Source organism: Marmota marmota, unplaced genomic scaffold, assembly GCF_001458135.2.
Source record: "Marmota marmota marmota unplaced genomic scaffold, marMar, whole genome shotgun sequence".
In the NCBI taxonomy this organism is placed as follows: domain Eukaryota; kingdom Metazoa; phylum Chordata; class Mammalia; order Rodentia; family Sciuridae; genus Marmota; species Marmota marmota.
The window spans coordinates 3,862,944-3,880,748 of record NW_026000081.1 but is presented as its reverse complement, the minus strand read 5'-3'; the positions used below and the strand labels follow the sequence as shown (position 1 = coordinate 3,880,748).

At 32.7% G+C, this 17,805-nt stretch overlaps 1 protein-coding gene across 5 annotated transcripts in view; it reads right to left on the bottom strand.

The window, feature by feature from the left end:
* The window catches only part of Cept1 (choline/ethanolamine phosphotransferase 1), a 38,229-nt gene that overhangs the window by 16,288 nt on the left and 4,136 nt on the right, over positions 1 to 17,805 (bottom strand). For 4 of the 5 annotated variants that reach the window (XM_015505065.2, XM_015505067.2, XM_048815148.1 and 1 more), the window contains exons 2-4: positions 13,421 to 13,830; positions 7,283 to 7,430; positions 5,287 to 5,428 (exon numbers count right to left, since the gene is read on the bottom strand). In XM_015505065.2, coding sequence (XP_015360551.1) covers positions 5,287 to 5,428; positions 7,283 to 7,430; positions 13,421 to 13,759 — 629 coding nt within the window. In that variant the 5' untranslated portion in view covers positions 13,760 to 13,830. Of the gene's footprint in view, positions 1 to 5,286; positions 5,429 to 7,282; positions 7,431 to 13,420; positions 13,833 to 17,805 lie in introns of those variants that run through there. The other variant, XM_048815150.1, reaches the window with a different exon arrangement.

The following is a 17,805-nucleotide window of genomic DNA, read 5'->3' as shown; positions in this document are numbered from 1 at the left end:
TATTTCCTTATCCTATTCCTTGATAATTGTTAGTAGAAAAATCTTTTCTTTTTTTTCTCCTTTTCTTGTGGGAATTCCACACCAGCATTATAACTCTTTATTACACTGGATTAATCTTTTAGTGTTAAAAAACAACAACAAGAAAAACAGTCCAATCACTACCCAAGTTTTGGAACACAGGTGGTGACAGAAAAAGAGTAATACAGAACAGGCTTCAAATAAAAACTACATCAATCAAAATTAAGAATGAGAAATACTAATGACATAGAAAGATGTCTCCAATTTTACCTGATGACCAGAGAGCACAAGCTGCAATCTAGGTCTTACGTTAATACAAATGGCTGTTTTAGAATATTATATGTAATAATTGATAAATTAAGTAGATAGAGTAGGGGTCAAAATGAATGAATCTTTGCAAAGGGAAAGTAGAAACTAAAAGGAAGATCTTCAGTATTTAATAATTCATGTGATGAACCTTAAACACATAAAGATATGAAGATTCCATATAGGTATTTGATAGCAAAGTTTCCTAATTCTTAAACAGAAAATAAAAATAAAACAGAAATAAAAATAAATAAAATAAAAAAACAACAAGGAAGTCTTTTATTACAAGGAAGTCTTCAATTAATTATTTAGAAATTACTTGGACAAAAAGATAAACTATATTTATCAAACTGCCAGTAGAATACACAGTTTACTAATTTTTTGAATTAACTATAGAAAAGAAAAAGTGGGATGTTATTTGCATAAATAGGAATAAATGTTTGGTGGCATGGTTTTTAGCTAATACGAAATCTTAGAGGCATGAACTGAAAAATTAAATGTACCGTGAAGATTAATATTGTAATTATGAGAACACTAGAAATAACATCTGTAAAATTAGTAGATTCAGACTTTATAAGAAGAAAGAAGCTTAGAGATCATCTCCTCCAAAGCTCTTATTTTACAAATTAGGAAATGAGGCTTATGAAAGTTCTGAGCCTTGTTTAAGCTGACACATATACAAAATAATTTGATGATAACGTTTGAGTCCAGATACACTGGACTCACTTCAATTTATTATAATTTTATTTTCTCTCAAAAAGATAATTGAGAGTATTTTTCCTGAAATAATAATTTAAGCAAGAGTTCTGCTTTTACAGTATGGAAGATTTTTTAATACATATTTTATATAAGTGTAGTTTTATTAAAGGTTGCTTAGGGTTTCTAAACATGTATTTATAAAAATGATTTTATACATACAAGTTATAAATTTTAAAATATCTAGATATAGAGGGTTTAGGACTGAAGTGTGTAAATGTGAGCTCTCCCATTTCCTATAATTCATAATCATTTTTAAGAATATTTCATTATAAAAGAGCTTCAACTCATAATGCTTATTTTCTTCTACTAATCCCATGCTTCCATTAAGTTCTCTAACCTTACTTCCCTCTCCAATCTTTCATAACTAGGCTAAATGAGATCTAGTCCAACAGTACTCATTTCTGTCAGGGCCCTACTTGCTCAGTCCAAGAGCACCATGCAGACAGGGGTCTGCTGAGATGTGAGAGGTACTAAAATTCTATGCAGAAGACAGCTTTTAACTGTGACCAGAGCAAGTGCTACAAAATATAGCTTATAATTTCAGGGAAGATGTATTCAAAGCATATTTGCCTTCTCAATTCTAGACTTTGAATGGAAATTATTTAGCTATGGATGAATTAAAATCCTATTCAAGATACTATGACTATACTCTAGCAATTAAAACACTAACATTAAAGAGATTAAGGAGAACAAAAACTTCTTATTTGGTAAACATTCTATTTCATAAGGTTATTAAAAGCATAATAACCAGAATCTATTGTACGTAAAAAATCCTCAAGATTCTTTTCAATTGTGTATAAATATCAAATGAAAATAACTGAAACAAAAATATTCTAAAATAAGATTCCTTAATGTTCTTAAAGTAGTTTTCACTTTCCTCTAAGAAAGAGTAAGAAAAAGTGATTTTTAAAAATTTCTTTACCCAAGCTACATGAGAATTGATTTTCTCTCCTTTTTAATAAGTAAAATAAAATTTTTACTTTCTCTTCCATGCATACAAACTTCAGGTAAAGTTTAAGCATAAAGATGTCTTTAGAATATATTTATGTATTCTGTAATCCTCCATTGTATTGGTATTTTTATAAATATCTCCTTAAATGTAAAGCACTCACAGCATATTTCTATGAATGCTGTAGCCTGCTTTTAATTTTAAAAAGAAATTCAGTGTTGTTTTCTATCTGCTACTCTAGAACTCATTTGGTTTTGTATCTTCAGCTATCTCACTCCATAAATAATGCTCCTTCTCTCCGTTTTCAGTATTTTCTCTCTCTTTTTCTGCTCACTCAAAATTTTTCACTGAAATTAAAAACCTTCCTTTTAGCCTATATTCTGTCCTCTAATCAACAGCTCTCTTCTTCCTATCATAGCCACACATTTCTAAGTATCATTAAATGTTGTGTAATAAGTGGTACTGTATTTAGTTATTCTACTCACTACATTCTGGCTTCTATCCCACCATTACATAAAAACTACTATGGATGGCTCATGCTGCCAAATTCGTTGTGTATTTTTTCTGTCCTCATTTTGAGTCTTGGCAGCACTTGGCATTATTCTTTGTTGAAATACATCCCTCTTCTGGCTTTTCATTCCAGCATTCCTCCTACTCTGGCTGTTCAATAATTTTCATGGGCTTTTTTCTCAGCTTCCTCTCTAAGTTTTCTGTTATTCTATTTGGATGTCTAACAATCATCACATTTCCTAAGTAGCTTTCCTTTAAATAGTTCCTTTTCCTGTAGTCCCTTACTCTACCTTCCATCCAACCACCTAAGGAGTCTTTCTAATTAATATCTGTGCTCTCATTTATTCCCTACACCCAGAGACTATGTCCTACAGTTTATACCTCTTAAGTCTTTCTCTAACCTACTTATTCCTTTCTCACCCTAAAGCACTGATGCTGTGTGAGTTCAGGCTCCATTATCCTCATATTAATTATTCTGATGTCTTCTAACCAGTCTTCTTTTTTTTTCTGTCACATTCTACTCTCTGCCATGTTGCCAGATTGACTATCTAAAAGGTATTTTGTAATTTTGCACCTTTAGGCCTTGCAAAAGTTCCCTGCAGATTTGGGATAAAAGCCCACATTTCTTGGCAGAGCAGAGAAGGTCCCTGATTTTCTGGATCTTTCCAGGCTTATCTCCTGCAGGTATCTTATGATCCAACCATATGGACCTGTTTGCAATTCTCTAAATACATAATTTCATCACAGAAAAACAGAACAAGGGGAATTCTAAGACCGGAAGACAGAAAGCTGTGCTATCAAATCAGTCCTACAAACCTATTTTTCTACTATTTTCATGGTTAATATTTTCTCCTTCCTTAACTTCCCACATCATTATGATTGGTGCTATATTACTTAAAAGGGAAAGAGAACACATTAGGATGGGTTGGTAAATAAGCTTTCAAAGTTAACTATGAGATTCAATTTGCAATACCAAAAACAAAAACAAAATGGTTAACTATGAGATAATAACCAATAAAACATCAACTATGTGAAATCCAGATATAACAAATTTTGCCATTTCTGAAAACAGTAGAAAAACTACAAATTAAAACTGAATTAAGGCAAAACCAAATGATCTTAGAGATCTAACATATTTAGTGGTTTATGTAATGCAGAGAAAGACTATGAAAATATTATTTAAATAAATAAAGATTATGAAAACAATATTGAGGAAAAAACTGTAAATATTTTCAATTACTGTTTCTTTTATATAAGAACTCTCCAGTCGGGCTCAGTGGCACACATCTGTAATCTCAGTGGCTGAGGCAGGATGATCCTGAGTTCAGAGTCAGCCTCAGCAACAGTGAAATGCTAAGCAACTCAGTGAGACCCTGTCTCTAAATAAAACACAAATAGGGCTGGAGATGTGGCTCAGTGGTGAGTGTCCCTGAGTTCAATACCCAGTACCAAAAACCAAACCAAACCAAACAAACATACAAACAAACCTCTCCAATCTATTCTGAGCACTAATCATTTTATAAACTGCTGATGGATACACAGACATAGTTTTCACAACGGATACACATGTCTGCTATCATCTCTAAAAATAAGGGTTCCATCTTAAGATAGGTCTTAAACACATTTTCTAGGCCTCTTTATTTTAAAATTATTCCAAGATATTTCTTTTAAATAGTTAACATCCAAAGAATTAGCAAGTATTCAGTTATTGTCATAAGGACATGATAAGTTCAATAAATAAATTTAAGAAAAAAAACCATCTGAACTTGTAGTAAACAACTGAATTTCTCCATGTTGTGGCTTTTTCAAGGTCTAAAAAACTAAGTTTACTAAGGTTCTAAAATTAAAAAAAAAAATCTATCAATGATTCATCTTTGAGACTGAGATATTCTCTTGTTATCTGCCATCAGAGATTTTTATTTTGACATTTCATGAAGTATACAGTCTTTTCTCAAGGCTTTTTCTCTTTGAATCCTATGCCATGAAAAAAGAATGGTGTAACTTAAATGGTGTAAATAGGATCTGTGATACTTAATTAAAAAACAATGGGTGAGTGCCATCATTAACCAAGTTCCAAAACTGGTTAACTCATTAATACTTATGGAAAAGTACTGATCAACAGGTAGAGACTCTTTCTTTAGGAGTTTAAAAGATGTTTATATTTAATTTTTAAATTCTCAGGTATATTTGTTGGCAATAATAAATTATATGATGTGTTCATGTCAACTATGTCAACTGAATTATTAAGAGCTTAGATTTTTATAGATTCATAAAGAACACAATGTAAAAAAAACTATAAACCTAACTAAACTATGAAATTTAGAGATGAATATTGTTCTTTGCTCTCAGAAACTATCTTATTTCCTGAAAACACATTTTTATATAGCAAAATAAAACAGTGAGTAAGGTGAATAATGGTAGGGGGGAAAGTGAGTTTGTCTAGGAAGACAAATGGAAACAAGTAGAAAGGGGCTATGGTTTTTCATATTGCTTTAAAATATGCTTTTTTGAAGCATATTTTCATAGTTTTAAAATTATAATTGGGGGGTTCTGATATTTCCTTTTTAAAAAGTAACAGGGGGACATATGATAGTCTATTAGAAAATAGCTATAATAGCTTTAAAACATTTTATTTATTAAACAAATATAGTGATTTTATCAACTCCTGATACTCAAATACCTATAAGCAACCCACATTCTCCATATTTGAAAGTGAAAACAAAATTGTCATTAAGTGTACTTACATTCCAAATCGTAATGTCCCAGAAACATATGTTTGCCAGTGTGCACAATAGAACATGAATGTCCCAGCAAAACAACAAAAAAACATCCAATCAGGATTTGTCCCAAGTTGTACCGCAATACAAGTTCCAAGAACCACAAAAACTGCAGAAAGAAAAATCACAATGAAAACGGGACAAAATAAATAACAAACAATAACTGAGCTGGAAATAACCTTAGAAGAGACAAAATAAAGTATTGTCTACTCTCAGTAATTGATAATAACAGGAAAAGTAGAATATAATCTTTTATGCTACATTTTATCTCATAATTTCAATCTCTTTTTTCACTAAATCACTTGATGGAACCAAAGTTCTTGAAAGCAACTAAAATACTTGGGCATTTTTTGGAATATTCTCTCGACTTAGTGATACTAATGAGTAGAAAAAAGTTCAAGGCAGCCAAAAAGAAAACAAAAATGAATAAACAAACAACAACAACAAACCCCAAGGGACCTACTTGCTTCAGGTTGATAACTGTCTTTTCTTATTTAGTAGATATCATGGGTGACATACATAGAAAAAAATATTCCTATAAAAGTATGGAACTTAAACTACAATGCAAAAATTGTCATTTTCAATAAAAAAACAGGATAATGGTATTCTGTGGTCACGTGGTTAGCGTCAAGATACTCAGCTAGCTTTTATTCAGTGGAAGTTTTTTGAATTTTTCTTGACTCTTAGAAGTTATAAGAGCTTAGTTTCTCTTCCTTGTCTACTAAGAAAGTTGTTATCAGGATACAATGAAATAATGATTCATTCTGACATACATCTACATCATCTACAAACCTGAATTCAGGAGATAAAGTCATCAAAGGGCTTTTTTTTTTTTTTTTCTTTCTTTTTTTTGGGTGGCAGGGTACTTGACCACTGAGTCACATCCTCAGCCCTATTTTTAAATTTAGAGACAGGGTCTCACTGAGTTGATTAGCATCTTGCTTTTGCTGAGGCTGGCTTTGAACTTGTGATCCTCCTGTCTCAGCCTCCCAAGCTGCTGGGATTACAGGCATGCTGGTGCCTGTAAACATCCTGGCTGTTTCCTTTTTAATGCCATGCCAAATGATAAGAGAACTATGGAACCAAATTAAAATAAGGAGAAAAAGTTCCTGTCAGGAAGTCTAGTTAGAAATTCATTTAGTGCTAGGGGTATAGTTCAACGCATCAGGCCCTGGGTTTGATCCCCAGCACTGCCAAACAAACAAAACCACCCAACCAACCAAACATTTTCCCTCTAAAATCATACTAAAATATTACTTAAAAACATTGCAACACTAAAGACATATCACCCTGTAATTCATCTATCCTAACACTTTACTGTATTTTTTCTCATCTTTTAAAAAACTGTACATATTTAAAGTACACAATATGCTGTTTTATATGCTATGTATGAAGTGAAACGATTATCACTATTAAACAAATTAACCTATTCATTGCCTTCCATGGTTTTATTTTTACTTCATGTAGGAACGCCTAAAATCTACTGTTTTAGCAAAAATTTCAATATACATTGATATTAACCATTGTCTTCATATTGCACATTAGATCTCCAGATTCATTCAATCTACTCTTTTTATCCAAGCCCCATTACATATTTATAATCCAAGACTAAAATGTCAATTTAAGATTCATTTAAATATAAAGACCACGAATTATCAAACAAGTCTCCCACTACTGTGCTCATCTGTAATTCATGAGGTTTTCTTTAATAATGACCATTATACCTTAAACCTTAAAAAGATGCCCCAAACCATACTTACGATGAAAAAAATGAACTTAATTTCTAAATTCCCCAATACTGCCAATAATGAACAAATATGAATCAGTTGCAGTCGTGAGAAATTCTTATTTAATTAAAAAATCATTTATTCTGATGACCAAATAAACCCTTATTTATCCTAATGCTGTTTATCAACATGTTTTTATCAGTTACTACTCATTAACATTAAAACAGTAACAATACCTGTTGATAATGAATCACAACCATGATCAAAAAGTTCTCCCAAAGGAGAACTACTATTGGTTCTTCTTGCCTGTTTCCCATCTATAGCGTCCAAAGACTGGTAAATGAAAAGGCCACATGCACAAGCAATATATGCCCACAGAGGTGCCTGTGAAATAAATAAGAAAAGCAAGAGTATTCAGACATATTAGTTACTGTGTTTGGTTAGCACCTTTTTTATCTGCAGATATTATATCTTCATTCTTTAGAGTGAGTGTTTGAAGTTATAGAAGATAGAAGTGCTACATAATTAAGAACTTACTGAAATAATTAGGATTGTTAGAATTAAATTCCCTGCTTTTAGGTGTGTTTAAACAGATGCTAGTTAACTATATGGGATCTTTCATATCCCTGGGATTCACATTCATGGAATCAACTGAGGCTCTATTATATTCAGTATTAAAAACTGTGTCTGCACTATGTTCAGACTTTTCATTATTCCTTAAACAATATAGTATAACAATATTTACATAAATTGGCATTGTATTAGTTATTATAAGTAATGTAGAGATGATCTAAAGCATATAGACAGATATTCATAGCTTATGTGCAAACACCACACCATTTTGTATGAGGGATTTAAGTATCTGCAGATCTTGCTATCTGCAGGGAGGTCTTGGAACCACTTTCCTGTGGATACCATGGGACAACTACTTCTCAGAAATTTTATAGAAATCCATGAGATTTCTTCCATAGAAGCACTCCCAATATGTAGATTCTAAGATCTGAAGAGCCAATTAGTGAATAATCTAGTACAGTTTTTCCCAAGTTGTACCTTTCAAGATGTTTAATGGTAACCTCATGTTTGATACTGGGTTAAACAACATTAAACAGATTTCCTTTCTGCAGGACTTTTACCATCCTCTAATATTACTAATACATACTGTGAATACTCAAGAAGGGGAAAAAATTACTGGTATTTTCCACATTTACTTGAGCAGGTAACTTATTTTTACACACATTTCTTTAATGGTTCATGAAACAACACTAGGGAAATGATGGATCTAGTGCAGAGTGCTTAGAACATTATTTTTCAAATATTTATAGTCACATTTTCAAGGAATAGTTTCTCTTAGACAGGAAATGAACTGCTGGTATTAAATTTAAATAGTATGTGTTTAAAAGAGGGCTTTTATTTGGATCACTGTATTTAAGAATGTGGAACAATGTTTTACAATACTTTTCACTATTTTCCCATGCCTAGGCCATGAAAAAATTTTTATAATCACAAGTATCTTCTAAGATACTGGTTACCAGTTACACTGTATTAAACACTTATAGCTGCAAATAATATTTAATATATTCTGTACTGCAAAGGGGTTTCTTTATGAAAGAGATCTGTTTAGATTATTAAAAGGTAAGGCTACTAAAAGGTTCATAGAATGTACTTCCCTTAAGCTAGAGTTTCAAATCCTGAAGACAATAATTATAGTTATATAACCATACTTTACTAAAGCACACTGAAATGGGCAATTAATCCTAGGACTAAGAACTCCCTCTTCTGGGCTTTAGGTCTACTGCTTCTTGCTGCTAAAGTAATCCTATAACTCTCTAGGGCTGTACTGTCCTACACATTAGCCATCAGTACAACTATTTTAGTTTAATTAAATGAAATTAAACATTCAGTTCTTAAGTTACACTAGACACATTTAAAGTTCTCAATTGCCGCTGTAGCTATGGATACCATACTGGACCACAGAGACACAGAACATTCCCAACACCTCATACATTCTCTTAAATGTCTCTGTTTTAACAGACTAGAGAGCTAGGTCTAACCATAGGATTTTAATGGGATAAAAAAGGAACTGAACAGATGCTTCACAGAAGAAATAAAACCAATCAACAAATATAATGAAAATATGTCCAACATCTCTAGCAATTAGAGAAATTCAAATCAAAATTAAGATTTCATCTCACTCCTGTCATTTTGGCAATCATCAAGAACAAGGCAACAATAAATGTTGGCAAGGATGTGGTAAAAAAAGGTATATTCATACATTGCTAGTGGGACTGCAAATTGGTGCAACCATCTTGGAAAGCAGTATGAGAATTCCTCAGAAAACTTGGAATGGAACCACCATTTGACCCAGCTATCCCACTCCTCTGTCTATATCTAAAGAACTTAAAATCAGCATACTACAGTGATGCAGCCACATCAATGTTTATAACAGCTCAATTCACAATAGCTAAACTATGGAACCAACCTAGATACCTTTCAACAGATGAATGAATAAAGAAAATGTCATGTATATATACACAATGAAATATTTCTCATCCTTAAAGAATGAAATTATGACATTTGCAGATAAATGGATGGAGCTGGAGAATATCATGCTAAGTGAAATAAACCAATTCCAAAAAACCAAAGGCCAAATGTTTTCTCTGATATGTGGATGCTAATTCACAATTGGGGGGCAGATGGCTAGGGAAGAATAGAGGTACTTTGGATTAGGCAGAGGGGAGTAAAGGGAAGGGAGGGGGTAAAGGATAGGAAGAATAGTAGAATGAATTGGACATTATTACCCTATGTACACATATGATTACACGACTGGTATGATTCTATATCATGTTCAACAAGAATAAGAAGTTATACTCCATTTATGTATGATGGGTCAAAATGCATTCTACTGTCATATAGCTAATTAGAATTAAAAAAAAAATTTAAATGTTACTATGGAACACACACACACACACACACACACATATATATATATATATATATATACACACACACACTCAATCCTAGAAAACAATAATATCTATACATATAAGAAAGAAAAACTTTCTCATCTTTGGATTTTCCTTTCTTAATTAAAAATCTATAGAACACTAATCTAATACTTATATGCTTCATGGTCTTATATGGTCTCAGTCAAAAACCTGTGAAAGATACTGAATGAACAAAAGAACACATCTGAGCCAGGATATCATTAACCCTAATAGGAAGATATTGAATAAACCCAATTTTCAAAATCTTGCAATTTTTTATGTGATTAATTCAGATGAAAAATTAGAAACATATGGTTTTACTAAACTTTTGAAACAGTTTAAGGATTTATACAAATGCAAATATATATATATGTTGGTAGGAGATTTTTAAATTTTCAGATTTTTTAAAATTTTTCTTTCTGAAAGGATACACCAAACAATTGTCAAACATTGTTATGTTTAGAAGAATTGGTAGAAAAAAAAGGATATGCAAGTAAAAAAGAGAAGATTATGCTTTTTGTTTATATCTTTCTATGTTTGAATTATGCTATGTAATTTCTCCCTCTCCTTTTTAATGTCAATAGAAATTAAGCATGCAGTAAGATTATGAGCAATGTGGCATTTTAATTTTCTTTTCATTTTCTACTAACAAATAATATCTAATAAGTTAGATATTAGAAATGGGTAAAAAACAGTACATAAATTTAAATTTTTTTTTAAATTTTAATTTTTTTGGTACTGGGGATTGAACCCAGGGGCACTCTGTCGCTGAGCTACGTCCCTAGTTCTTTTTCTTTTATTTTGAGATAAGGTCTCACTAAGTTGCCAAGTTAGCCTTAAACTTGCAATCCTCCTGAGTCACTGGGATTTTATGTGTACCAACATGCCTGATTTAACAAGTTAATTTTTGGTAAGTTAAATCAAAAGCATTAAACTTAGCAATATAAAAACAAAAACAAATCAGCATTTAAATAAAAAACTCTTATGAATATAGTCTAAAAATTATATTTATTTTCAACAAAACTCTTACTGAAAATGGTATAGCTCAGTTCTGGTTTTCATGTGTGTAAAATAGACAACACTAACTTCATTTGTCTTGTGTGGCAAGGGTAACTCAAGCATATTAACATACATCAAACTGCAAGACAAAAACTCAAATGAATTTCTGGTACTAAAACCAAAACTACTAGATGAAGTTTAATATTAGTAACAAAAAGATCAAGGAGATACTGAAAAGAGAAGTCTATATTTCTACTGCAGGAATCTGAAAATGTAGGAATTTGAAAAATGGGGACTAACTCACCTTCCTTTCTTATCTATTAGGAAGTTAAAACCATTAAAAGTGACCTTTTCTACCAAAGAAATGGGTAAAAATCAGTACATAAAAAAATATGAAGAACTGATAGTATATGTAGACATAAATCTTCTTGATCATTTACTGGTAAAAGGCCTAAAAGAATTGCAGCCATAATGAAGGTTTATAAATTTATAAAACCTTTGGCTCCAAAATGCTTATAGGCAAAAATATAAAACTCAATAATAAGGACTTGGATGAATCTATGACTTCATATGTTATATATTATTAGAAGAAATCAGAAATGGAAGGGAGATTGTGAGGAAGAATAACAGGCTATATACTTGAATTTTTTTAAAAAATTAATGAAACAATAACTATCTACCACTTATTAAGCATTATAGGCTAAGCACCCTAAATGCATGATCTTTCTTAATTCTTATAATATTACAAAGTAAGATCTAGAAAGATTAAAGTATGACTCAGATAATTTATATACTTACTGAAGATCACAGAGATAATAAGGAACTATTACAGAAGATAGGCCTGGCTTATTTTAATGTATTCTGATTTGAGCATAACAAGTATTTCTAGCATGCAGCTATAAATGCATTCAGGCATGTCTCCTGCAGGACATTACCTTCCCTTGTAGAGCACTGAACAGTACCTTGATTCCCCCCAGAAGTTTGCTGTTATCAGAGTATTTCCCATTCTGGAACTCTCCCCAAAGGTTTAACTAATTCTAGAGTTATTCCAATAATTCCAAATCACAAACAGTGGCCAAAGAAAAGCATTATAGGAGAACATGGAACCTGGTAGGTTCTAGGGTATTCAATAATTGATGATTATTGTCTGATCCATCTTTGATCTTCATCGTAGATCTAACTTTAGACTATTGGAGGGCTTCAGTGGAATCAACCCCATTTTCTGTTGTTCTAACAAACGGATTTGTAAAATCTGGACCAAACTTTTATAGAAGTAGCAGTGAGGGTCTCAGTAAGCTCCAGGTGAACTGCTGGAGGAAATGTGATGAAGGACCCCAGGACGGGTTTAAATGATTTTATTAGACTTTGTATTTTAAGTGTCCTAAATGAGGTACAGCAAGATACTTAAGAAAATGAGGGAAAATCAGTCATATAATCTGTATAAACTGTATTTGAATAGTAAAAGAGGATTAAAATAAACAAACATCTGGAAAACAAAAGTCACATGCCTTAAGGGTAACTGTGACCTTTAATAGCCATTCACTTTAAGAGATAAAGGAACTGGATGGTAGTAACTTTATCTGAATAATCTACTTTAAAAAAACTAACTTCAAGCCTAAATTAAGAGAAGGAATGCTGTGGCCATTATGATTTCATGTAATTTAGAGTCACTTTTACATTTTTAGTTCCAGAGTAACCAGACAGATTATTCTGATTAATAAAGGCAGAACAGATGCTTCTGATTCTTTTCCATCTACCTACTTTAGTTTACCTTTTGATAAGAAAATTAAAAAAAAAAATCAATATACCCATTTGGATGAAGAGTTTTAGTTTTATTTTCAAGTAATGGATAGAGAGAATAATATAAGAGCAGAAGAGAGGTGTGGATTTGAGAAGGTTTATATAGTCTTTGGAAGCAATACCACGCTTTCTTAATGGCAGCCAGAGCAGGATATGAAAAAGAGCAGGATATGGACTTGTTTTTTACATTTACTTTCCCTTTTTAGAAAAGTGATATACCTGAAGTCTATCAGCCACATATTTACAAGAAGAGAAAAGGGATATTCAACAATTCTCTCCGGAAGGGAGAGAAAAATGTTTTTGATAGTACTGGTTTATAGTTATGCCATCTCAAATACCAGACTTTTCTCTCTGATCATTTTAAACTTTACTAAGATTTTTATTCAACCATTTGGAAAACAAAATATAAAACTCTTTTATAAAGGGATGAAATTTTACATGTAAATTCTGCTAACATTAATTAACCTACTAGTATCAAGTATACCCCTTGCTTCTGGTTTCTAATAAGCATTATTTAAAATGACCCAGAAATCCCAATTACAATATTCTGATACATAAGAAATATTATGTATTGGTAAGAAATCCTCTTACCTGCTCTGTAGCTGTAGGGCAGTAGAAGACTAATAAAATAGTTGTACAGATGTTTATTGATAGTCCAATGATGGTGATGAGATTTGGTGCAATCCAGGATGGAACTCTTCCTACTAGCCATTCCCAATATCCTTGCATTAAGGGCTCAAGCAGGGACCGTCCAGCACTTTGATATCTGTGTTCTTCTAGCCGCTTTAGTTGGTGTCTTGACAACGGTGGTGTAGGTAACTGAAACAACTTATTTAATACACACCCTGTAGTACTCATATGCCCAAAGCCCATGGGGGACTCTGGGTGAGAATCTCCACATCGTTTCCTTGTTGGCCGATGCCCACTCATGGATCTTGGTTTTCTTTTATTTGGAAATAACAATTAACCTTTCTTGTAGTTTTTTTGTGATTCGTGTTTACCTGAAAAACAGGATATACTTGTCAGCTACTACTTACATTAGTATCAGCAAATTAAAAAAAAAATCAACCTGCTAATAGAATAATAAATATCAAAGAGAAATCAGAAAACCAGGGGCCCAATTTTTGTTCTAGTTCTTACTGAAGGTTTATAATCTCACTTTTAAGTGAAAATTATTAAGGGGCTTTAATAGTCATCGGTTTCATGTTACTTTACAGTTTGTTTGACTTTGCAGCTCACAATCTTTTTTTCTATCTCACATACATTTTTTTTCTATCTCAATACTATAACAGAACAAATGCTAGAAATAATCTAATCTCTTCATATGCATATATAGAAATTGAGACCCCCAAGGCTAGGAAAGTAGTATTAATACCAGAGGAATGACTTGATTAAAATGGATCTTAAACTAGATTTTTATTTAATGATAATAGCTAACATTTAATATTGAACACTGATATTAACCTAAACCTTTATAACTTTTTTTTTTTTTAGTACTAGGGATTGAACTCAGGGGCACTGAATCACTGAGCCGCATCCCCAGCCCTATTTTGTATTTTATTTAGAGACAGGGTCTCACTGAGTTGCTTAGTGCCTCGATATTGCTGAGGCTGGCTTTGAACTTGCAATCCTCTTGCCTCAGCCTCCCCAGCTGCTCGGATTACAGGTGTGCCGTCACTGTGCCTGGCAAGATAGGGACTATTAATCACCCTCATTTCTACAGAAAAAGAAACTAAGGTAGTGCAGCTGACTGACTTGCCCATATCACAGAGTATAAGAGGTGTTCAAAAGAACACAGGGTTTCTGCTTATGCTAAATCAAAAGACAAAACTTCTTATTGGTGAAAAGGGATACAAATGATATTCTAGATGGGAATAAACAGTAAGAAAAAAATTAACTCTAAGAAGACAATACCATATATGTATCAGCAGAATGATCCTACAAAATGAGGAAGTAGTAAGAATACAGGATAAGAAGATGTGATGACTGCTGATAAAAAAAAACCCTAAATTTAAGCCCTGAAACCTTGTTCAAGATTTAAAAAAGATTCGCAACAAAATACTTATAATAAGTAATTAAACAGCATAAGAAAAACAATTATATCTTCAAGTTTAACAATGCATAATACACACACACACACACACACACACACACACACATTCATCAGAATGGAGAAGGAAATGAGAACAATTAAAAATTAGCACAAAGCTGAGAATGGTAGTTTATGCCTGTAATCTCAGTGGCTCCAAGGCTGAGGCTGAGGATTTCAAGTTCAAAAACAGCCTTAGCAACTTAGTGAGATCCCGACTCTAAAACATAAAATGTGCTGGAGATGTGGCACAGTGGTTAAGCGACCCTGGGATCAATCCCTGATACCAAAAGAAAAAAGAAAATTAGCAGATGACCTCAATGGTTTTAAGTGGTAATGGACTAGAGTAACAGGGTAAGAATGGAAATATGAAGAAGACAGTCAAGTTTACAGGTTTTCTATTTGGAAGGAAAAATCAGTAGAAAGTGCTCATGTATGGCTATGAGAGGTGAAGCAGAAGAAAAAAGGAATCAACAGCTAAAGATTAGTGGCACTGCTTTTAAAAGAGAAAATTAGAATGGAAAACCAGTTAGTTATTTTTTGACTTTTTGGGGTGGGGGATGAGAGAGAAACTGAGGTGAAGTGTAAGCTATAGGACTAGAAGATATAACAGGTAACAATTATTTTTAGGAATCCCCCTACCCATGGCTTCTCACATGCTGGGATTATAGGCATATGTCCCCACACTTGGCTGATAAATGCAACTTTTAAGTAGAGATATTTTAGACAAAATCAAGACTAGAGTTTGAGTAAAAGATGAAAATTTTGCCATTACTTAGAAGCTAAAGTCCAGTAAAGACTAGAAAGTAGAAAAGGTTTGAAGGGATTAGGTATGGAGAGAAAAGCAAAAGAATGAAGAACATTGTGGGAAATCCATAATTAATGAGTAGGAGGAGAAACAGCAACTCTAAGAAGATTAAAAAAAAAAAAAAGGAATAATCTTCATAGAATAAAAAGGGTAGTAACAGTGGACCAAGAGAGCTGTATTTTGATCTTCTGGTCAAAAACTATCTAGAAAGTAGTATGTAATTCCCAGAAGTGATGCAGTATGGGAATGTAGAATGTGATAGAGAACTCAGAACCTCTCAATAGTAGATCTGGTAATCTATTAGCAAAACACGTAGTTGATGTTTCTTCTCCCCCTCCCACCCCACCCATGACAGGATCTGGTTTATTCTGTTGTAATAGGGTGGTCTTGAGTGGCAGGAGCCACCTCATACTTGATTAAGGGATGAAATGAGGGCTAATGAAGGCCAGTGGTTGGAGAAGTTAGGAGGTGATGGCAGTACAGGCCATAGGGACAACCAGACATGGCTGAGCTGGACATGTAGATACAATGTTGGTGTCACATATGAACCAGGATATTTTCCCTATATTCTCATAAATATTCAATTTCGAAATTTTTAACATCATTAATGACCTAAGGTGGCATTCAACATTTCTGCCAATCGTGTTTCTTAGCATTTGCCCAGAAAACAGTTATTGTAGTCAAGCTAACTTCCTTAAATACATTTTCAAAAATCTCAAAAAAAAAAAATTATCAGTGCTTCAATTCAACTAAGTGAGGTATTCTGAAGTAAAAATATTTAAATTCAAACGAAAATGATAAATCAAAACTAACTTCTCACTACTTCAAAGAATTCTTCCTCACAGATATATCACAAAGCTATTGATTAAAACTACTTTTAAGTGATGTCTGTATAATGTTAAACAAATAGTAATGGGATCACTTGAGATCAATTAAACCAATAACCACCAAAACACTTAGTATTATAGTAGCCAAATTTTCTAGTCAAACTGAATGATGCAGTTTCATATTTGGTAAGAATAATCAGCTTTGATAGAATTTCACTTGATAGAAGAATAAAAAGTTGAGCCAACTGCATCTGAATTTTATTGTTGCAGTGTTCCATTCTTCTATTATTAAAGTTCATACAGTGAGGGTGCTAGCTTGCTTTTGGCACTGAACAAGTACAAGCAATTGATCCTAATGGTTTTAAATTTGAGCATTTGGCAGGACTAGTTAACAAACTGATACTTTCCTTCTGAATTTCCCCTTCATGACCTAGATTTCTTTTAACCTTTTACTTTTCTTTTAGAAAAATCTACATTTTGACAAACCTTTGCAGATCCAGCCATTATATAATTCATACTTGAAAAGAGACAATGAGTTTTTGAAGGGGTTCCTTGCCAACATTTCAATTTGGCAACACTGTCCTTGTAGAGTTATTAGCAACAACAATGCAAACATAAATTCAGATACATGTAGCCCTTGACATACAGATGGCCACTTTACTTTCAACACATGTAAATAGCTACAGAGGTTACTCATACTACCACAGGTCCAACTCCATTCTTTCTCCAATCATATGTGAGGCGGGGACTATAGTCATGAAAACCATCTCAGAAAAAAACAGGAGCTTCTGAATTTTAGCAAAAGGAAAAACAAGCATGTCAAGGGAGTAGATACAAAAGGAGGACAGACTATGTGGAGAGAAAAGTGAAAGGATATAGGAAAGGAACTGTGTAAAGGAGGTACAAATATAACAAAACTTATTTTAACCATGAGATTTTTTTACGGAATCAAGCCTGTGCTCAGAAGGATAAGCAGAAAATGTCCTTTCTCACCATAGGTGCAAGAAACTAAAACAATAAAAAAGTAAAAAATTAAAATTATTGCTGGCTAGCCTAGAAAAAATTACCCACCAATCAAACCAATTTTTATAAGAAAACGTATTCCAAGTTCTAAATTCATCCAGCCAATACCTAAATCTAGTGAACAATACAGATAAGGTCCCAGCTCTTGTGCACAGTGAGGAAACAACTGAAAACTTGTAAAACAAGTAATAACATTGCAAGGTGTAATGGGCTCTGTGGGAAAACAAAA